Raw genomic sequence first — 23,423 nt, 5'->3', positions numbered from 1 at the left:
TGCGCCAGTATGGTGATCTCATGGCTATCTAAAGGACGATTGATATTCATTCGCAGCTTCAGATTCCAGTTGGATGAAGACCTAATCTCTGCCTTCCCCTCTCCCCTCCCTCCTCCCCCTTTATGGAAGTGTGAAATCTTATGAACTAGAAGTTTAGCTTACCTTCAATTGTCTAGGACAGCTATATCACCTTGTATTTTGATGCCCCTTAGTACTTGAATTTCTGGATACTCTATATATGTTTGTGACATGGAAATGAAAGAGCAGAAGGGGAAAAAAACAAAGGACCAATAAATTGAGCCTATTGTTCATGCTTTCCTGTCAATTTCTTGCTTGATGGACTCTCAACAGAACTATAGGTTGGTTGGTTATGTACCAAAATCTCATGCCTGAGTATGCCATTTCATATCCCTGGTCCAGGTTGCAACAATAATGCCTGTTATTAACAGCCCTGGAAACCCTTCATTAACGCTTCTTACATTGGCGTTGAGACTGTTGGGCACTTTGTTTCATATGTGAACGTGCCTAAAATTGTTAAAACGCCAAAATTACTATTCAGCTGTGTTTGTTTCTCGGCCAATGGCATTAGGCCAATGCCTTGCAAAAGGTGCTACAGGCTCTTAAGGACTATGAAGGGGCACTTCTAAATCCGCTCTGTCTTCAATTTTCCATGAATTAGTAATTTGCTTTATTTAGTAGGCAATTGGACATGAATAGAATGAGCTCTACCATTGAGCTAATAGCGTGCGAGCCTCCCAATACCAATGACATGTTTTCATTTCAAAAGAAGAAAAAGAATCTAATTTTGACTTCTTATTCTTATCTATGAAATAATAATATCATTAAAACAAGAAAGAAGTGAAATCTTTGGATTTGAATCTTTTGCTAAATATTTAAAATTAAGTTGAAAAACGTATTTGAAAGTTAAAGTTGCGCTCGAAATGCATTTCACCTTTAGTTTTTTTTTTTAAAATGTCAAATTACGCAGCTGTATTCCAATTTGCTGACTTTTTCCTCCTCATCGACAACATATCTGTGTCATAACTCAGATCCATTCCCAAATCGTTGACTTAATTAAATAAGTTATGGAGTTGACTTGAAAACAATGCTTCTATAAAACAAAATCTTCTTATTGCATAGTCCATACTTCGACATCACATCTTAATCTTGTATCATGGCTTTCACTAGCTACTATTTGATCCTCTTTTGCTCACTTCTCCTCTCCATTTCTTCATATTGCATAGGCCAAACTTCTCCCCAGACCAAAGGACTCATCCTTCCGGTGACCAAAGACTCATCTACTCTCCAATACATCACACAAATTGGTCAAAGAACTCCTCTTGTGCCCATCAAGTTAACAATTCATCTTGGTGGACAAACTTTATGGGTAGACTGTGAAAATGGTTATGTGAGTTCCACTTATCGACCAGCTCTTTGTGGCTCAACTCAATGTACCATCTCCAAAGTTAACACTTGTGGAAACTGCACCACCAGTACTCCTAAAATTGGCTGCAACAATAATGCATGTTATAACACCCCAGAAAATCCATTCATCAAGACTTTATATGATGGTGGTGAAATTACTGAAGACGTTTTGTCGATACAATCCACTGATGGATCAAATCCTGGTAAGTTTGTTAAGATCCCGAGTTTCATTTTCACTTGTGTTCCTACATTCTTGACTGAAGGTTTGGCTAGTGGGGTGAAAGGTACTGTTGGATTGGGAAGGAATCGTATTTCGCTTCCTTCCCAATTAGCTGAAATCTTCAGCTTCCCAAGAAAATTTGCAGTTTGTTTGAGTTCATCCACACAATCTTCTGGTGTCATATTTTTTGGTGATGTCATGATGCTTCCAAAAATTGATGTCTCTAAAGATCTCATCTTTACGCCGTTGATCACCAACCCTTTTGGTACTGGATCAGTTCCTTTCCTGAATGAATCTTCCTCAGAGTACTTCATTGGAGTGAAATCTATTAGAGTCAATGGCAAACCAGTGACAATTAACAAAAAATTGCTTGGGATTGACAAGAGAGGAGATGGTGGAACCAAAATCAGCACAGGGAGTCCTTATTCAATCTTGGAAACTTCCATATATGATGCTGTGACTAAAGCTTTCATCAATGAGTTATCTAATGTGACCAGAGTGGCTGCTGTGGCACCTTTCGAGACTTGTTTCAGCTCAAAAAGTGTTGGTAGCACGAGGGTTGGACCAGCTGTTCCTGCCATTGATCTTGTTTTGCAGACTCCACGAGTTTATTGGAGGATTTTTGGTGCAAATTCAATGGTGAAAGTTAGCCAAGATGTGATCTGCTTAGGATTTGTGAATGGAGGGCTTAAACCTACTACTTCAATAGTTATAGGAGGATATCAACTAGAGGACAATATTCTACAATTTGATCTTGCTAGATCAACACTTGGTTTTAGCTTATCTCTTTTGTTCCACCAAACTACATGTGCTAATTTCAACTTCACAACTAAAGCTTAAAAAGCTGTCATTTAGCAGTATCCTTTCTCTTCCAGAATTATTCAATAAAAAAGAAGAAACAAATACTTTGAAACTTAATGATCAATCAGATTATGCAAACTTTTTTCAGATGATTCTTGATTCCTAGCAGTATGCAACATAATTTTGGTAAACAATCCAATAATGGAGATGCAACGGGAAGGATTTCAGTGATAAATGCTACAATCCTTCCTAACTGATAAAAAAGGACCGCATGATCCTGAACCAATCTTTACTGGGATCACAAATCCCAATTTATCTACAAAGAAAACAGCTACAGTAATTGTATTGGTGTCTCTTCTGTGTAATACTTACTAATCAGTAGGACCTCTAGTTCTGTCTAAAACTTACTAGAGGCACAGGAAATAAAGAGAAGATGTGCACAAACAAATATCCAGCAACAACTAATTATAAAAGACAGTCTCTAGCCTAATGCAATGTTTCAAAGTGAAATCTACCATAGCTTTTTGGTGGAATCTTAACTTCTAAATTGCAAGACTGCAAAAGTTTATTCATTACACAATACATAAATAAACTGCTCATAGATGTGAATATGTGATACCAAGAATTGGAATGCTCCATTAGATAAAATGTTGCACTATCATTAAACAATGAATACACAACAAAAGATGATAAACTGCAAAAGGTTCATTCACTAAAATGCAAAATGCTGAATTGCTATTAAGCAAAGTCAATGAGACATATTTACAACTGTTTTACTAACTAATCCTAGTGAGCATTCAGACATAAATATAGCAAAAATAAATCTAATATTCTTGATTTGGCTAGCCTCATTACATAGCAATGTTCATCTTAGACATTTCTTCCAGCAAGTAGTTGGATTCTGCTGCATAATCAACTGGAGCAATAGCCCTGACTGTTATCCTTTGCCTTTTCTCATTGTTGTACTCTTGTGGTGCAACACTAACCCGGAAAAGGTGAGGAACCCATGTAGCTTCCTTCAATTTCATTTGATATGCAATTTCTCCCTCCTGAGAAATAGGAATACTCAAATAAGTCAATCACAAGCTGTCGAGACATAAAGCAAGCACAAAAAAAAGAGATGTTCTGTGAACTGCTTTACCTCAGATTTAAGCTTGTCAAGTTCATCAGCAGAGTATCCAAGTATTTTCTCTGCTTGCTCATTGAACACAGAGAACCATGCTTCACCACTTGCATCAGAAACTTTCAATGCCATTATATATCTGGGATCAACAAATAAAGGTAGGGACATGAGTAGGCATTACAGGTTAATGGAAGGTTTTAAGATGACTATATATCCAACATTCACCTCAAACTACACTCTGCATCATTCTTCTGGCATCCTTCACACCAATACCCAGACCCAAAAGCTTCAGTAACTTTCTTGTTACATGTCTTGCAGGCCCGATACCACATGGTTTGATCAGGTTTAATGAAACTTATATATGCTTTCAAGCCGAAAAACACAGGCTGCCACCAAACAGAAAAAGACAATTTAATACAATGATGTTACATAATTCTCCATGTATTAGTGAGTCCTATTCTCAGTACAATAAGCTTCAGTTTCTAAAGAACATAGCATCAAAATTGCTCTGAATATAAAGTTACTTATCTTCAACCAGGGTTAAGAATATATACCTTCTCCTCACCAAGGGACAGGTTACTGGTTATATGAAACAAGGAGACCCTATCAGTGTACATAGATCTTGCTCCACTCTTCATAGAGGGGCTCATGCCAGAACCGACAGATGCCAGTGAAGTTTCTTTACCTTCAGAATCATACCTGAACAAAAATGAAAGTGCGGCCTTTAGACAACATAGACATCAACTGGGACCAATCAATTACCCCATTAAGTAAAGTCATACCAAGATCTCAATTTTTTGGCTTCAGGTAAATCAGGATTCACAACAATATTACTTTTGCTTAATGCCGATAAAGACACTCCTGAAACACAATTTAAGGAACTGTGAGATTGGGACAATGAAGAGATCATGCATATAGGAACAAGTTTTGTATGAAATGAAGCAACCACCTTGGAAGTCTCCAACTTTAAGGGATTTGATTGCAACTACTGGAGATTTATCAGCCATGTCTAGCAGTTCTTGTCCAACATGGGTCGCAAGATCATTCCAGAGAGACACAACAACAGTCTTCTTCCTGATACAGAAAGTATAAGATGTTAAATTCATGTTGCTAGAGAAAACCAAAATCTACAAGAGAGGTTGTTTACAGTATCTAAACATACGTCTCATCTGCAATAGTTATGTCACGCTTTGGGACTGTCTCATTGTTACTCTTCCTCCGTATGCTCATTGTAGGAGATACACTTTGGACCACCCCAATAACATCTACAATTCATTGCTTGAAACAATTACTCTTTGTTGAAAGGGTATGAAAAGACAGCATAAAGAATATAAACATTGAGTTTGCAAGTTCTTACCAACAAGGTCCCTGCCATTAACATATGGACCCAATTCATCAATTGGGACAAAGTTAAATTTTGTCTCTGGAATAAAAGCTGCTTCATTGCTAGCCTCCTCAACTTGAGAACTTTCATTCAAAGTCATCTCATAATCATTTTGAACAGTTTTGAATTGCTTGTTAGCTACTCGAAGAGTTCCCTTTGAAATGTAATAGACTTTCCCCAATTCAAACTTGTCAAAAAACTTCTTTGCAGCTTCATTAAACATTGTAGCTTGTATTTGGGTACCCTGAAATAAAAGGTAAATCTGTGTTAGTTATACAATCAATTGAATAACTTCATTAAAGATTGAACTTTCATAATTATTGGATAACTGAAACTGTGCTTACATCCTCATCTGTCAATTCAACATTGAAAACACAGCCTTCTCCTCTAGCATTCTTGTAGGTTCGCATATTACCCTTGCTAGTTACTCGAACTTTAATAGTCCAATTTCCTTGGTAAGGATTCAAAGAAAGAAGTGGTTGAATTCTTCTTGTTATTGCCATTCGAGCAGACGGTGCCATGCTGAGATTTAACCCACATACAACACAATTAACTATTACAGTACATTCATATCACAATATATTGTCTGCTAACAAACCAGAAAAAAATAAAAATGACCAGAAAAACTCACTTTCCACTTTGTTCATGTACAATTTGAGCAGCAGATTTAGTTTGATATTCCTGTTTTGGTTTCAAAACAATCCCAATTTCTTCATGCTTCGGCTTCAAGACAATGCCAGTATCTTTGCTTTTCACTTCAGCCTTGTACTCAGCTTCAAGAGCAGGAGACACTGCCTCACATTTAGTTACAATTAAGTACCTATAGCAAATTAATCAACTCATTAACATCAAATATAAACCTCCTTCAAAACGAATTAAACATAACACCAATCGTTGAAAAAAATCTCACTTCTCATTCTTTGTTGGGATGTCATTGAGTGTATAATCAATAATCCGAATAAGACCCAGGTTCTGTATTGACCCAGATATAACTTCAGATGACAAACTAGATTGAAGAATGCCCTTAATCTTCATTTTCCCATCATTAGCTGAAAACCTGCAAATGGAATATTTATTCATTTTCGCTACAAGAAATCATTTGACGATTAAAGACAATAAAACATAAGAAACAACACATAAGACTCAGATAAGTCACATGAGAAACCCTAAATCTATAAAATGAACAATCCATCAATTCAAGTGCCTTTTCCCCCAAATAGAGAAACGGGAATCAACAAGCCAAAAAACTTTTCAATGGATTTAAAATAAACAAGCTACCCTCGCTTCTAAACAAACAAATCGTGTAGAGTAACATGTATACTAAAGTTTTTGGATAAACAATTAGATCAAGTTTCTGAACGGTTAAACAGACAAAACGAACACAAATAGAAACGAAAAGAAAAAAGAAAAAAGAAAGACTCACATGTATCTGTTGCCGGTGGGCTTGAGATCCACCACTTGAACAATAATTTCAGGAAGATCTGAAGAAGAATCGGGCGATGGGTTAGCTAAAATAGTTGAAATGGCATCTGGGCTGACCGTTTTCACCATTGTTTCTTTCCCAATGAAGAACGTAAAAGGCAAAGAAATGGAGGGAGAAATTAAGAAGAGAGAAAATAGTTGAGAAATGAAGAAGAAGAAGGATGGAGAAGAGGGGTTTTGTACTTGAGAGTTTTTGGCGGGGATTTGTTTTTGGATTTGGGCGAAATTATTCATTTGACTTTACTGGCGGGAAAATGTTTAACTTCTAATTTCCGAGGGAAAACCTGACGACTCAGTTAAATTTGCCGCCATATATTTTGTTGGAAGCGGGGAAAATTTATAAAATGAGGAAAAAAGTCTTTTTAATTTTATAGGCTTTTTTTTGGTTTGATTTTACAATTAGTTTGGAATCTGCATTGGAGTTCCAATTAAATTCAAATCGATCTGCAGGGTCCATTCGAAGGTAATGCACCTAACATAATTTTCTCTGTATCCAAGGTTCGAATCCAAAACATCTGGTTTAGGGTGAAGTTAAGTCAAACATTCCCTCGTAAATTCTAGCCCCAAAACCAATAATTGTATTACTTGTGTCATGTAATTCTAAGTCAAATCGTAGAATAGTTTAGATAATTAATTATCTTTCATATAATATATGACATTGGAGCTCTTTTAATTTTCTAACTAAAAAAAAAAAGGAGCTCTTTAAATGATAAAAACAACAATTACTTGCAACACTTCTAATTTTATTTATTCTGATTTTTCAGTTGACTGCATTAATCACTACAACGATCCATCATAAACGTTTTTTTGTTTTTTTTACTGAAACAAGATTTTGATTAGTTCATTAAGGATATGCTATAATCATTTACAATCTGACTCGAAAACATCAGTTGGAAATGATTTTTAATGACCAATGAAAATGACTTTTTAAAAATAATGTATAAAAATGAAAATATCTTATAAATTTGTAAAGTACTACGATCTATCAGATTACATTAGCAAAATATTCAAGTTTCAGGGACAAGATTGTATATGAACATATAAAACTCTTGGCAGCAGGAAGATACAAGATTTCTCCTTGTCTCTCTATTACAGTGAAAATTTTGATTTACAACTAACCGATAATCAATCAGGAACTTCATCTACACTGCATGTCAAAAAAATGGATGGGGGAAACTTACAAACATGTAGGTCTATAATTTCTGACTCATCAGCATCAAACAAAATCTGGAAAACAGACTCCTGCTTGTTTACATTTGACACGAACCAATTTAAAAATCAGAATCCCACAAGTCCTTTCTTTGTCATCATAAATGGAAGCAAGGTTTTTGATGAAGGCCTTCATAATCTTCTAATTAGCACTCTTGGACGAAACACGCAGCTCTCAAAAGGACAGACCAGTAAACTGGATGATCAAGTCATCATACTTTACCAAAAAATGCATCAAACTAGCAATTTTAACCTTTTTATGAATGTTGTTACTATCAAACTCACTTGGCATGCACCACACCCATCGGCACTGCTGGACTAATCGTATTATTCCTTGAACCATGCAACCGTCATTCTGTATAACTCATCACTTAAAACCATGTCATTGCCAGAAACAAAGGGACTGTTAGGAAAGCAATCCTAGGACCTGGAAGAGCAGCATGAGAAGCAAGGAAACCATTTCGTTTTCTCTCCATTTTCAGTTGCTGTCAGGGTCTTTGGCTCTGATTGAGGCAGCGGTTCTGTATGCAGCTCTGCTGATTCTAACTGAGGTTGCTTCTGCTCTGGGCTAGATTTAATTAGAGCAGCCATGCGCCCTGAATAATTTTTATCCAGATTCCCTTCATTTTTAGACAGATGGGTCGGTCAATCTCTCATTTATACTGTCACATATACGGAAACTGCAAAGAAGCATAATGTTAACACTGATACCTTTTGAAAGTCATATCTATGCAGAGACAGTTCATATTATCTTTCAGTTTTTCCCTTACATTCTATTCAAGTGCCAGCCCTGACCCCACCACACAAATGTGAATCAGAAAAAGTAATCTATCAAAAGATACATGTCCATGTTACCTAGTGGAAGATCAGGGTCCAGATATAAAGTCGATCATTTAAATGATGAAACCACAAGATATGTTCATAGTAAGTAGAAAACAGGTCATGCAGAAGGAGATAATAATTTATGGACCATTGGTCATTAGTCTTTGGTGTCAAAATGTAGGTGTCCCACTATACTTGTATGCACAGAAAGAGAGATAGAAAGAAGTAATGTTCCAACTAGAAATGATTGTCGACACTCTAAATTAACAGCAAGGAAACAATTTTGCCAATGTATCATACGAGAGTTTGAGTTAGGAGAAATACGTCCTACAGCAAGAGATTTCTCATGATTTAAATCTTCATTTCCCCTTGAGACCTCCACTTCAGCCATATCCATCTCGTGACTTGACTGGTACGGAGAGAAGTCACACATAGCAGGGGATGTGGGGAAGTCTCCAGGATTTCCTAGCTCACCCAGCTCACCTGACTGCCAAAAACTAGCATCTTTGGTAAAACTCATAGTTCCCATGTGAATGCTAAATAACGATTCGTGAGAAGTTACACTCCACCGCTGGATTTGCAGACTCATCTCTAGCAAACACTGAAGAAGGGATTCTATAAGCTTTGTTTGTGGGGTGCTCCATTACTTGCATGGGAGGTGATTCTGTGGTAGACGAACTGCCAGAGCTTGACCTGGAAAAATACTGAGTCGCTTCTGACTGTGACATGGAACGAGACACATCATGGTTTAAGGATTCACTACTAATGGTGGAGCTCCCGGAAACATGATTTTTGTAGTCTGAAAACCGTGAATTGTTATCCTTATCAAGTTTGGGTAAGTTATTAACATTAGCAGTGGAATCACCAGATTCATAATTAGCCTTGCCAAAGGGGGCATTCAGTGTCGAGTCAGGTGATGTATTGCAGGTGATGTATTGCAGGGTAGGAGGTGTCCCTGATTTTCCATCAGTTGCGGTAACATGCTTAGGCTCCATAGCTGAAGATGTCTGACTAAATTCATCATGCAAAGTTGCCATACCAACCAAAGAGTTCAAACCTCTACTGCCATAGAAAGAACTGAAATCAGAGTTAATTCAATGTTCAAGTCAATCAATAATTTAAATTTCAAATTAAAGTTTCAGGTATGAATTATCTACAATGAGCTTTCTGCTTGGCCCTATGCTTGTAACAACGATTTCCATGTGAGAACTTTACTTTTTTGTGCTACTGATTTTGGACAAGGTCGTACCAATTTTGAGGTTACAGTCAAGGCAATCCTGCATTTTACTGCCCGTGCTAAACAAGAGATTTGGAAAGCCAAACAGCGAAAACCAGAAGAAAAAGCATGTACTACTGAGTTCTTGTATGTATGCTAGTGCCATAGAAACCATTATTCTGTCTTGTGTTGTCTGTGGCATTTAAGAGTTCAACCACTCTATCCTTGCTTAAAATTTTACAAACTGTTAAACTTTGGTGGAAAGTATAGCAATCAGACCTAAAAGTTTCTTTAAAACCCACATTCTTCTAATATATTAGACAGCAATGTTAAACGTAAGAGGATACAATCAACAAAGATGTCTTAACAATTCAATGGCAGCCAAAAACGTTCTTAGAGGGGATACAGGTTGCGTGATACAAAAGCAGTATTTTTTGACATTTTCACCTCAAGCTCTTGTAGACCAAACAATTCCATTACATCAAAGATAAAAATAAAAGCTAAAACGAGTCACCATGATCTTCATTAGCAAAAACAAAAATGAGTCACCGTAACTTGAAATGCAACTATTAGAAAATTCCTGAGCCCAAGGACTGCCTGTGTGTATGCAAAGGGACAAGCACTGAATAGAAGGATGCAAACAAGCAAGATATATGTGTTTCAATTCTAATAGTTATAGAGTTACTCTTTCCAATCATGAATCATCCCTCATAAAACAGTATAAGTTATAGACCAAGAGAAACTACAAGGTGACACTAAAGGTAAGTGCCAGAGGACACAAGGTTTTCGGATGACTGAGCTTGAAATGCACTCTCGCATACTCATTGTCACATTGAAGTGTAATAGTCGAGACTACTGTCTCTTTTTTTTCATAAGGAAGCTGACAATAGTCTTCAGTCTTTTCTTCTTTGACTAAACCAAGGTCCAAAAGTTACTTAACGGTGTTATTCATCTAACAGTTGATACACTTTCCTGATATGTGATGGAGTCTGGCTTAATGCTTCACGTTGGCTCAAAAGTTCCTGGTAAAGAATTTGCAATTCATTCCAATCCATTGGTTTCTAAGAGAACTTATACCAAATTAGTCATGAACTTTAGTTAACCAAATAGCCTCCACAGTTCTAGTGTTTCTAGAAAAAAGAATAGCCTCCTTGGAATTGTCAGACAACTGCACCAAATGGTGCTGAAATAGATTTATTATAGCATCACTTCAAAAAACTATTTGGTTCTTGCTTTCAAAACCTATGTTGCTCAGACTCTTCAAAAATGCCATCGAGTGCGAGTCAGATCCTCCAAAGTAGTGCATTTTTGGAGTGTCCGAGCAAATAGTTCAAAACCTTCCACACTGCACCATCAAGTTACTAGCTCAAAACAGAGTGAAAAAATGTTTAATATATCATTCTCCCATAAAACTAATATAATAGTTAATTAACATTACCAATTCCAAAGAAAAAAAATTAATATAAGAGTTAATCAAACTAACACAATGGGAAATACTAGTGCAAATGCTCTCTTAATTAATATTCTCCGTCCAAATTACCCAGCAATTAGGGCTCTACCTTACGAAAATAAGAATAAAAGCGAAAACCCATCAAAAATATGATAAAGTTAAGAATTTTGTTTTGTAACATTTGGGATAAAAATGAATAAACCGATAAATTACGAACCGTCCATATGGAGCCCAAAAAATGGCTAGTTAAAGATCTGCAAAAAGAATGCGTCGTCGTCGAACCGATAATTTCCGGCCGGCGACGACTGCCCTTGGAGCTGATCTGAAAAGCAAAAAACCCGTTTGACCCTCGTTATTCATGTAGTCTCTTATTGTGTGGATGAACAGTGTCGAATGAATGAAAAATTACGCACAAAAACAGAACGGCAATCCTCAAAGGGCACCGACATTGGCGCTGGATTCCATGGTGCCCAAACGACCTTTTGTCCGGAGTACGGTGTACGGTTACGAGATTAACACCGTGTTTGGCCGCATTCACAATCAGTTTAGCAAACTTACTTTTTTTTTATGCAATTCATTAGTTTCAAAAAAAAAATCATATTTAACATGATAAAATTAAAAAATATTTTATTATATATTACATATTTTTGATTTAAGACTATAAGTTAAAACAGAGGGAGTAATAAGAAAAGCATAAGATCTTTTTTGGTTTTATATAAAAATACTTAAAGCATGATTTATTTGATTCGTGTACAAAATTATTGCGGAATTAATAAAATTTAAATTTATCATAAAATTAATTATACTTTTTAATCAAATAAAATAACATTTTAGTCACAAATCTAACCTGAAATATCTCATCTTTTTCCACGAAGCAAATGACATGTTACACTTTTAAAAAGTATTTTCTTCAAGTGCAGCATTTCGGTAAACAAGTCAAAAATAACTTTTTTATCATAAAATAATAATAAAAGTACAAAATAAGATATGTTGTCAAATTATTTGAGGTCGAGAGAGAGACATTTTATTTTTCTTGAAACAAATATATAATTTAGGTTTATTTATAGGTGAGATTATTTGAAAAATATTTGCAAGCTGTTTGTTTGAGTTATTTGAAACATGTCTATTTGAACTACATATAAGTTTAGAAAATTACGATAAAATAATTAGAGTGAATTGATCTAATTAAGTGAAAATAATCATAAATATATGCTAAAGATCTATATATAAATACATATATCTGCAACTTAGTGTAAACATAAAGGTGCAGATAAATCTTTTAGCGCACATACAGGTGGTGGCAAGGAAATAAAAAGGCGACATAAGCGACAGCAAAATGAATTACCTAGGCACTTACGTTAATCTGACTGTATATAATTAACACTTCAACGTTAATTAGTCACGGTCTGGACTCTGATGGGTGGTTCCTCCAACCCTACCCGTTTTTGTTCTCAATACTTCCCCAGAGTCAATAGTCAAAGACACATTGAGTAAAAAAGTGGATCACTCCCAAGAATTGTAAATACTCCTTCCGTTTCGAAAAATAATAATCTAATTTAACTGGGTGTTTATGAAAACAAAGAAAATTTTTAATTTTGTGGTCCTAAATTAAAGTTATGTCAAATATATTAAAATGTTCTTTATTGCTTTAAACATATCACGTGAAAAGTTAAAATTAAAGTTTTATCAAAAAAAAAAAATATTTTTTTTAACAGATTAAAAAGGAAAGTAAGTCATTACTAATTATCTTTTTAAATAACGGAGCACTTATTACTCTCTTCGTTTCATTTTAGTTGTCGTGATTTTCTTTTTTAGAGTCAAATTATATGAATTTTGATTAACATTTTAAGATATATTTTTTATCATATTGATATGAAAAAAATTATAACTTATTGTATTTTTCGTATAGTATTTGAATATCTATTTTTTTACTTTATAATATTAAGTCAAAATATTATAATTTAATTTTAAAAATTAGATAAATTAATTTTTAAAAAACACAACATGACCATTAAAATGGGACACAGGAAATAATAGACAACTCCAAATTTTGTGTCTAAGTCTAGGTTAGCTGAATTTGTTTTTTTGCTTAAGTCTACAAGAAGTTTCTTTCTTCTCCACTTTTGACCACTAAAGTTCCTGCATTTTAGTGGGAAAGTACTTGTTGGAAATGCAGCAACAAATCTCATTCCTCAATAGTCTACCACTATACGATATACCCTTTTGTCCTTGTTTTGTTTGGACCATTATCTTCCAACAAAACGCGTAAAGGTGTAATCTTTATATTCAGAAACTCTTGTTTTACTTATCTTTTCATCTCATCATCCTTTTTTAGAGATCTTTGTTCTTTCTTGACTCAAAGAAGTAATCTTTGAGGAGAGAGCTCCAAGAAACAAGCACAACATTGGCTTGATGAGCTGAGCTACACACTCCTTTAATCCCTTTTTAGCACTTGAACTTTGGTTTTGTTATGTTGTGGTTTTAACATTCTTTTTAACTGTATTTGCCCGTTGATGACTATCTTGTACCATGTACTCTCTCTTGTTGCAATCATGTGATTTGTGGATGTTTGCCTTAGTTTCTTTGAAATTTGATACGTTTTCATGTCCATCCCAATTTTGTGTAAAACATTGAATTTGGTGCCCTTTGTTGAACTTATCCTATTTCATTAGAGAATCTTGACCTTTTGAGGATTTGAGGGTATTTTCTGGTCACTAGTCTGTGTTATAAATTCTGTTGAGGACTTGAGATTTATCTAGGGGGTGGAGAGTAGCCTTTTGGCCTTCTTGATTAATTATTTTATCAGAAAAATAGATTGGTTTCAAGATACAGGAAGGAAGTGTCATCCAAAGTTTAGGCCTTTTACTTTAAATCAATCTGTTCTAACCTCTTGCCTGAAAATGGATGATGATAAATCGGAGGAACAACATGTAATTGCTGCAGCTCATCACCTTGTGAAGGCGTTAAAAGTCAGGACAAGCTTGAGCAATGAAGTTAGAAGGACTCTAGCCGATCTTGACATTCATTTGGCTGCAATGACCGAAGCAAAAGAGGATGAGACCACAAGTCTCAGAGAGATTGAAGGTCGGTTTAAGTCAGCTCAGGCAAAGATCATGACCTTGCAGTCAAATTGTTTGAAGATATGGGATACTGGTCCTTCTGATAAACTTCTTGAGTATCTGCAAAATGTAGAAGAAATTCAGAATATAATAGTGAGCTTGGAAAGTATGATGCCAAACAAGAACAGGAAACAAAACAGACTTACTAACCAAGCTCACAGTGTGTTGCAAATTGCAATGATAAGGCTGCAGGAAGAAGTTATCAACATTCTTGCGCAGAGTAAGCAGTGTTTTGGGCATGCATATGTATCGTTCCACTCTTGTGAAGAGATCGCTGTTGATGAAGAGACGATGGTCTCAATTGAGGATGACTCAGTTGAGGCAATATCTTGCCTGGATAGTAGTAGATCTGAGTCAGAAGAAGGTATAATAATGGATTTGGTCCATCCAGGTGTTGTTCCTCATATCAAGTCTATTGCAGATCTGATGTTCACTTCACATTACGTTCAGGAATTTTGCCAAGTTTTTATCAGATTCTGGAAAGATGCATTGCATGAATATTTGAGGCTTTTCTGGATGCAACAAATCAGCATTGAAGATGTGCTGAGAATGGACTGGAGTTGCTTGAATTGCAGAATTAAGAAGTGGCGCCAGGCAACGAAGAATGTCATTGCATTCTATCTCCCTAGTGAGAAAAACCTCTTTGATCAGATTCTTGGTGAGTTTGAATCTGTTAGTTCAACATGTTTCATTGAGGCTTCAAAGGATGCCATGATGTGTCTTTTGAATTTTGGCCAAGCTGTAGCTATTGGGCCCCTTCAACCAGAACGTCTTTTTTGTTTACTCGATATGTATGAGCTTCTAAGTGGTCTTTGTCAAGATGTGGATGCTTTGTTTTGTGAAAGCCATGGTAATTTCATTCAAGTGGAGTACCATGAACTCCTGAAAAATCTTGGAGATTCTGCAAAATCAATCTTTCTGGGGTTGGGGAATCGCATTGCTTCAAACACTTCAACAACTCCCTTCCAAGGAGGAGGTGTTCATCCTCTGACCAAGTATGTAATCAATTATTTCATGCTTCTGTCAGAATATTATGTTACCCTGAGATTCCTTCTAGAGGACAGAGTGGTGGAGAATTCAGGTGGAGTTGTTGATGCACTGGTCAGGCTAGACATTTCTTCCGAATTCCCATGTCCATTGGCTCTTCACTTGAAGTCAATAGCATCCATGCTTGAATCCAACCTTGAACATAGGTCCAATTTATATAAAGATGATTCTTTGAAGCACATCTTTTTGATGAACAACATCCATTACATGGTCCAGAAAATCAAGAAATCCAAACTCAGAACCTGTTTTGGTGATGAGTGGATAAAAGAACATATCGTAAAATACGTGCAGCACGAAAAAAGCTACGAGAGAAAAACATGGAATTCCATCCTATCTTTGATAACTGGTTATGAGAAGTCAGGGAAGGCAGTTCTGAAGGAGAGGTGCAGAAATTTCAGTATAGCTTTTGAGGATGTGTACAAGAACCAGACAGGATGGATTATTCCAGACATTGAGCTTCGAGATGATTTGAATATTTCAATCGCGTTAAGGGTTGTTCATGCCTACCGGACATTTGTTGGACAGGTGAGAAAATCTCTCAGTGACAAGCACATCAAATACACAGAAGAGGACGTGGAGCAGTATCTCCTGGACTTTTTTCAAGGTTCAGCAAAGTCTCTTAATCATCATTGGAGGAGGTGAAAGTTGAACAACAGTAGTGTATGCTCCCTTTTTTTCTTGCATTGAGTCTTCAATTGCCTTATCTTTTGTAATTTATCAACCTTACTGTCTTTGTAATCCCCCACCCCACCCCCAACGCCAGTGGCGGAGTCAGGATTTTCACTAAGGGAGTTTAAAATCTGAAGAAGTAAACACCTAACTAGCCAAAGGGCTTCAACATCTATCTTATATAGATAAAAAATAATTTTAACCAATAAATAGTATAATTTTCCGCCAAAGGGGGTTCAACATCTATCTTATATAGATAAAAAATAATTTTAACCAATAAATAGTATAATTTTTCGCCAAAGGGGGTTCGGATGAACCCCCTAACTACAAGCTGGTTCCGCCCCTGCCCACCCCAACACAAACACAAAATGTATAGCTGTCCATAGTTTTCGAGTTCAATCTAGTTTTGTAACTTTATGGTATATGCATTCCTTTTCATCTGTGTTCCACTCTCTATCATTCTTGCTAACACTCTGTTGCTGATCATTTGCAACATGAGTGACCCGTCCCAAATCATTGTGTAAAGCTTACATAGATGAATTTTTTTCATATGATATTTTTCTTTTTAAATTACTGACCTCCCAATTCAATAATCCTGCATTAACTACCAGAATGAATTGTTTGATGTCATTCTCTCTAGAATTAGCATAGCTATGACATTCAGATTCCTAAAAAATGTTGCCTCAATCCTCCAAGAATGCAATATTTTTGGAAGATTCAACATGCACCTGATGATATTTTGGGAAATTCCAAACAATGTAGGCTAAAAGTGATCACAACCACTGAGCCATAAAGGTTGGAAGACAGTTGACGACTTTAGATATTAAAGTCTTACAGACAGGCCTAACAACATAAGGTATTTAAGTCGTGGCATTCAATACATCTGTACAGGTAAAAGGGAAAACTTGTATGAGCACATGCTCTAGACTCTAGAGCAAAGAATAGGACACGGAAGGTATTTCAAATTTTCCTTTTTAAAATATAACAATACTGTACGGCTCAGTTTGTGCACGCATAGACTATCCCATTAAACTAGCACGCCTCGACTATTCATCAGACCTGCTACCTTCCCACCAGCACCAATAAAGGTTCAAATAAGTTAGGCCTCCAAGGCTCTAGGCAGAAATGAAGATATCACCCAACGTTGTGTATTTCTGTTGGGATGAAACCTTGGTTTTCTTCACCGTCTGCATTAACCTCTAGGCCGCACAAATGGTTGCAATATTTCAATGTACTCGGTGTGTTTTTCTTTCCCTCTATTGCTTTTAGACGTTCTGCTTAGCTTCTTTGTCAACCACAAGATCAATTTTGTCCTATCAAATTATTGTGATTTTTTCCTTTCTAATTGCTATGCTCTTTCCTTTGCAGAAACTCAGTACCCCATGATTGTCACTGAGCATATGTATCATAAATGCTTCATAATTAAAGAAAAAGTTGTTTCCAAGTCTTCTCCCTTGTACCTGTATCTGTAGTTTTCAAAGTAAAACCTTTGTTGGTGTTTAGGTCTCGACTCTGTAGAGGGAACAATGTTGCTAGCGGCTAATATACTGGTGATTGATACATTTACAAGGTCATTTGGTAGCTTGTTAGGAGCCAAGTTATTCATCTATTAAATCCTGCATGAGTAATAATACCATGTTTGGTAGCATTCTTTTGCTATGTATAGGATCCAATATGTTAATACGGTATTTGGTTTGGTATTTAGAAACCCGCATAACAAATATATATATGAGTTAGAGAATCTATGTTTATTATATGCAGGATATAAGATGGAATAACTATACCCTACATAAAATAATACATAGATTCCATCATAACTAATCTATGTATTATTAATACCCACATAACTCTAACTAGTTACCAAATCGACATTATTTTGTTTAGATGATTTTCCTAAACGACTCTATACCTGCGTGTATAATTACTACCTGTCACCAGTATGGAGAAATGTTAGAAAGAACGACAAGATTATGCCACCACTGTCGGAAGTATTTCAGTAACAGAAACAAAACCTCGTAATCTTCAAGTAATCAGAACACGTAACCAATGATCTGGTAGACTCATGTTCAATCACTCCAGTATACTCGATGCATCATGATTCATTTTCAAACAAATTGCAGGTCAATGGAAACTTGGTCATTACAAGCAACTGCAGTTTCTCGAATGAGTTATACAAGAAATACACGCTTCTCTCAGTAACCATACTTTCAGTAGTGTCAAATAACAATAAAATCCAATACTTATCTGCCCAAGCAATCACAACTCACAAGTATAAAGAACAAACAGTGTAATGAAATGGACTAATCAATTTGACAAAGAATGTGAATCATAAGATGCCAACTCCAGCTTAAGAGACTTCAGATTTTCCTTGGTAATAATCCCTGTCCCTTAATATTCTCCCTTTTTTTTTTTTTTTTTTTTTCCCATTTTATAGATGAAAATTGAAATCAACAACAACAACAGCAGCCCAGTGAAATCCCACAACGTGGGGTCTGGAGAGGATAAAATGTACGTAGACCTTACTCCTACCAAGGTAGGACGGCTGTTTTCGAGAGACCCTCGGCTCAAAAGAAGCATAAAAAGAGGTCAGATAAAGCTAGAAAGTTCAAAGCGATATGGGAAAGCAAATAACGAATAACGCAAATAACGAAAGCGACGCAGATAAAATAGAGTAATCAAAGTACAGAAAGTAATAGAAAGATAATAACAGAAGTCAGAGCACAAGAAATTATAGTGCGCTAATGCGCCTACTAATACGGAAGAATAACGAAACTATGTACTAGCCTTTTACCCTAATATGGGTCCTCCACACCCTCCTATCTAAGGTCATGTCCTCGTTAAGCTGTAACTGCGTCATGCCTTGTCTAATCACCTCTCCCCAATATTTCTTCGGCCTACCCCTACCTCTTCTAAAACCATCCATGGCCAACCTCTCACACCTCCGCACTGAGGCATCTGTGTCTCTCCTCTTCACATGCCCAAACCATCTCAGTCGCATTTCCAGCGTCTTGTCTTCCACCGAGGTCACTCCTACCTTGTCCCGAATAGCCCCATTTCTAATCCTGTCACTCCTGGTATGCCCATACATCTATCTCAACATTCTCATCTCGGCTACTTTCATCTTTTGAACGTGAGAGACTTATAGATGAAATCACTCCTACTAACTTCATGGAAAATTTTGGCAGAGGTGTAAAATAATTGTTGAGTTTCCATATGACCTTTTTCACAATAAGGAAAATAAGGACTGAGACCTGTTAGGCGCTTAATGTTCTAGTCATGGTTTTGAGCCAAAGTTATAGGTCCAATGACTGCAGCTTTCGAAGAACACGGTTTTCGTAATTTCGTATTTAGGTTCTGTCAAATGAATCAAATTACTTCCCTCAAGCATAGTGGTCAGGTACATTACTGATGAGCCATGTTATCTCAAACAGACGATCAAGACTCAAAACTTACTTTAACAATAGAATAAACAATACTTTCTGGTGAAATTTTGATGATAAAAGTGCAATTTTTCACACCTCAAAGTCATGGTCAGTCAGTCAGATGACTCTATTCAAGCACATTCCTCTGCAATGGAAAGAAGGAACTTACCCTAAGAATTGTCAAAGGCACTCAAGAAATTTGAGTACAATATATGTCTAAAAACTAAAAAGTAACACAGTGAAGTCAAAAAAAAAACACGATGATGAGCAATCTTGTAATTTTGTTCCACCTTTGCGTTTGTGAAGGTCAATCATGAAAGACAACATTTAGTTAGATTCCAGAAATGCACGTCTCTCTGTTAATGAAACCGTAAAACTCCATCTGACTGAAATAAAAAAGATCAACTGAGATTGTTTTTCCTAGATCGAAGATATCAATCACTTCTATGAATGATCCAATAAAAAATAGAAAAAATACTTTAAAGCTAATACAGATTTGGAGGTCTTACTAACTAAAGACAAACTGTCCAGAAGAACTAAAGACATTCCAGCCATACTTCGCTTTCCTAGCCCTCCCTCTCTATTTAGCTTGACTCACAATTACTTGACCATTGGCCCAAGTCACCTTGTGCTTTCGTAAAATCAATTTCTTCCCTGCTTTAGGTTATTGGTCACTCTAAGCAAGTGGGCAGACTGGCAATGCAACAACACTGATAGTTTTGTGCCATATGCCAATTATAATTGGCCTTTCTATGATATGCATGCACCACTATAAAAGGCATAAGCTATATACCAACCCGTTGGCATATAATGGTTTTCTAGAGTCTAATTCTTTTAGTAGATAAGATATCGCAGCTAGCTCGTATGTTTCGTATCCATGGAGTAACACTTCTTCATTTCAGACATATTGAACCACAACTTGCTTTCCTTTTATTTCACAAAAAAAATCCCCTGCTAAAACTAATCTATCCACACTTGCAAATCGGCCAACTTGAACATGGTCAAAACAATAAAAAAGATGTTATAACAGGTACAAGTGAAGAAATATCATTAATTGAAAGTAATCCATTGTCAATGAGGAAATCACGTTCCTAAAACATCAACAGGTTCATCGAACATTGTACAACAAAGGTCTCGAGCAATAGCCGAGTTAACAAATAAAACAAGACACCTAGCAGAACGGACACAGGAAGAGCAGGCAAAGCTTTCTGATAAAATGCAAGAAGCATCAGAGTGATACCAAGACCAGCAATAATAGCAAGATAGCATGCATAAACTGTCATGAAATCATACATCGCAGCCCTGGCAACTAACACACTGTAGAAAATGAAGTCTCCTAGCCCCAGCTTAATAGCACCTGAGGATCCCAAACCAATTCCTTCAAGAGCAAAATCATCACTTGACCCTTCCTGTAAATTCATCCGGACATTTATCCTATGCTGAATTAACGGTGCAGCCAGCTCAGAATCTGGTCTTGAAACTTGACCATCCTCCACATCAACAGCATTCCTCTCATTCGCATCACTGCCGATTGATGGAAGCCTTTCAAGACCAGAGCTTGATTCCAAACTAGAATTGATGGTTGAATTCAAGTTAGACCTAGAGTCTAAATTTTCATCAGAGCCAAAATCATTGTCCCGTCTTTCTCTCCACACTCTCCTTTGCACCACAGCACCCCTTTGAACTGAGTCATGATTAACAATGGGTCGAGCCTCATAAACCAAAGCGGGGATATCTTCATCCCTAGATATTGCAAGCTCAACAAGTAGCCTTAGAGGCCCACCCGGTAACAAAACAGCTGCAAGGTCATACAATGCCATTGCAACCAAAAGCACCCAAGTCGTCCATTCAGGCAAGAGTGTAAACCAATACGCAACCAACACTCCAATAATAACCAAATATCCTTGGGTAATTATAATTGCCGTCTTTGACATAAACACAGCCAGAACCCCAACAACAGTGAAATTAAACAAACTCAAAGCAAAAGTAATGCAATCAATGGGGATCCTGAATTTTCCGATCAAGAAGAGAGATATTTCACCACCCATGAATCCCAAAACAAGAAAAGACGAGAAGCCCATGTAGTATTTCAAGAATTTGGTGCATCTGAAGTAGAAAAGTAAGACCAAAAGGAATGTAACAGAAGTGACAACAACAACAAAGACTAAAGCATTCAAAAGGGCACCTTTCAATTTGTCCCAGTTTGAGTCTGAGCTGCTCTCATTATAGGCAACTGTGGCTATTGAGGTAAATGAAGGGCCTGAAGAATCTGAATCATTGTTTAATACTGAAACAAGGATAACCACCAAGAGCATGCAAATTGAGACTGGTATTACGATTCTCACTATTTCTTCACCCAGGGAATCAAGAACGCTTCTGGGATTTGAATTTTCGTCCATTGGAACCCCAAATTGAATTAAACTTCCGATTCCGGCAAGAATTTTCGATTTTAACGGGCGGTGAGGTTCAGTTGATAGTCTTGGGAAATTTTGGGTATTTCCAATTTTGACTTTGGATATTGAGAGATTTTAAAAAAAAGGTAACCCGACCCGAATTGTGAATTTGTGAAGCTGGTCTAATCCAAGAGCCCGGCCCAAACATAGCGATGACTGGCACCTTAAATACGCACCACATTGTAATTTTTGTCTTTTCAAAAATTCCAAGAAAATTTGTAGCTGTCAACTTTGGTGGGACGAGCTCGATTGAGAGGATATATTAGGTAAACTTGCTCTTGTATAATAGCTCGAAAATCACACTTCACTTGATAAGTCCGATGAGAAGGGACTAGGGGCGGATCTACATCGATCGGAGGGGTGTCACTCCACTCCGTGGTCTCGATTGAAAATTTGTATATACATATATATTTGTCTATATATTTATAAGGAACGTATAAATATTAAATATGACACCCTTAGAAATAATGAGTTTTGTAGTGTCAGTGGTTAAAGCTAAGGTTTACCACCATAGGGATGCAAGTTCGGGCCCTCAAATTTACTAATAAATATTAAGTATTATCTTACTCTATACTGAAATTTTTATCATAGATTACTGTTCAAAATAGCGTGACACCCAAAAAATCAAAATCCTGAATCCGCTTCTAGAAGGGACCATATGGGGGAGATGCACTAGTATTGCACAACTGAGGGGTTAGATTCGATTCATAATCTCCTTTATGGAATACCTATACCAACTCAGCCACTCATGCGATTAACATATTATAATTTACGAAGTGTAATTTATTTGTCCTAAAGTCACAATTCAACTAGTTGTTTTATGACAAACAAGAATTGGACCTAATGTACAATAATTTTCCTTGGCTCATTTTTGGAAGAATTTAAGTTATATATAATGATAACATAATGAAGATAGATCACTTAGCAATTATTTTACCTAAGGTTATTAATCAATGTTTATTAATTATAAAGGTATTTGTAATTATTTTTTTAATGATCTGATGATATAAATTTTTTTACAAAGAACTAATGCCAAACTCTTCGATTTCGAGGATTTTGCAATCAAGACACCAATTACATTACTCATAGAAATAGCATGATTCAACTTATCTATCAAAGCATACTATATAAGGGAATCATTGACATGATTGACGACTGATCTAAGATCACACCAATACTCAAAGACAATAAACTACATTTTGAGCAAAAGAATAAAACTACTAGTTCATGTCAAACTTATTTTTTATAGTGCTTTTTTTTAGTTGAAAGTATCGAATTCCATACCTTATTTGTAAAATCATACTGAATTTGTCATTGTAAACACTTTTAGTTCGTACATGAAAAAAAGTGATAAAAGTTTATGTCAAAAGTCGTATCCACACAACAATATTTCAAAGACAATAAACTACGAGATCAAAACTTTCAATTACTCTTTTTCAACTTCAAGTGAATATCTAAACTGATGAAATTTCAGAAAAAAACATAAAAACGGTCACTCTAGTGGGGGGACAAAATATGACCGCGACTTAAGAAAAAAAGTACTTTGAGGCACAAATTAAAAGATACTAGAAGTTATAAAAG

The 23,423-nt window shown here is 36.2% G+C and overlaps 4 protein-coding genes and 1 pseudogene across 5 annotated transcripts; 2 read left to right on the top strand and 3 right to left on the bottom strand.

Moving 5' to 3' along the window:
* The first annotated feature begins 1,086 nt into the window (after positions 1–1,086).
* LOC129895402 (probable aspartic proteinase GIP2) lies at positions 1,087–2,563 on the top strand. The gene has a single exon (XM_055971115.1). It carries the CDS (start codon positions 1,175–1,177, stop codon positions 2,483–2,485), a length of 1,311 nt encoding a protein of 436 aa, XP_055827090.1. The 5' UTR covers positions 1,087–1,174; the 3' UTR covers positions 2,486–2,563.
* A 494-nt stretch (positions 2,564–3,057) lies between these two features.
* On the bottom strand, positions 3,058–6,659 carry LOC129896638 (replication protein A 70 kDa DNA-binding subunit B). The gene is made up of 12 exons (XM_055972571.1): positions 6,377–6,659; positions 5,864–6,010; positions 5,585–5,773; positions 5,298–5,475; positions 4,927–5,197; positions 4,732–4,834; positions 4,519–4,643; positions 4,352–4,430; positions 4,124–4,268; positions 3,795–3,955; positions 3,588–3,708; positions 3,058–3,495 (listed from the first exon to the last, which is right to left on the bottom strand). The coding sequence occupies exons 1-12, from the start codon at positions 6,502–6,504 to the stop codon at positions 3,298–3,300; spliced, it is 1,845 nt and encodes a 614-aa protein (XP_055828546.1). The 5' UTR covers positions 6,505–6,659; the 3' UTR covers positions 3,058–3,297.
* A 1,539-nt stretch (positions 6,660–8,198) lies between these two features.
* Positions 8,199–11,747, bottom strand: LOC129896517 (uncharacterized; annotated as a pseudogene).
* A 1,510-nt stretch (positions 11,748–13,257) lies between these two features.
* LOC129896023 (exocyst complex component EXO70E2-like) lies at positions 13,258–17,689 on the top strand. Of its 2 annotated transcripts, none has more exons than XM_055971839.1 (2): positions 13,258–15,958; positions 17,336–17,689. In XM_055971839.1, exon 1 carries the CDS (start codon positions 14,033–14,035, stop codon positions 15,938–15,940), a length of 1,908 nt encoding a protein of 635 aa, XP_055827814.1. In that variant the 5' UTR covers positions 13,258–14,032; the 3' UTR covers positions 15,941–15,958; positions 17,336–17,689. The 2 variants fall into 2 exon arrangements, with proteins under 2 accessions (XP_055827814.1, XP_055827815.1); XM_055971840.1 differs by lacking the exon at positions 17,336–17,689 and adding an exon at positions 16,730–17,313.
* Positions 17,690–20,410: 2,721 nt separating this feature from the next.
* LOC129896207 (presenilin-like protein At2g29900) lies at positions 20,411–21,911 on the bottom strand. The gene has a single exon (XM_055972062.1). It carries the CDS (start codon positions 21,786–21,788, stop codon positions 20,481–20,483), a length of 1,308 nt encoding a protein of 435 aa, XP_055828037.1. The 5' UTR covers positions 21,789–21,911; the 3' UTR covers positions 20,411–20,480.
* Positions 21,912–23,423: the final 1,512 nt, after the last annotated feature.

This window comes from Solanum dulcamara, chromosome 7 (genome assembly GCF_947179165.1).
Source record: "Solanum dulcamara chromosome 7, daSolDulc1.2, whole genome shotgun sequence".
NCBI lineage: Eukaryota > Viridiplantae > Streptophyta > Magnoliopsida > Solanales > Solanaceae > Solanum > Solanum dulcamara.
The sequence above is the reverse complement of the archived record's forward strand: the minus strand, read 5'-3'. Positions and strand labels throughout refer to the sequence as shown.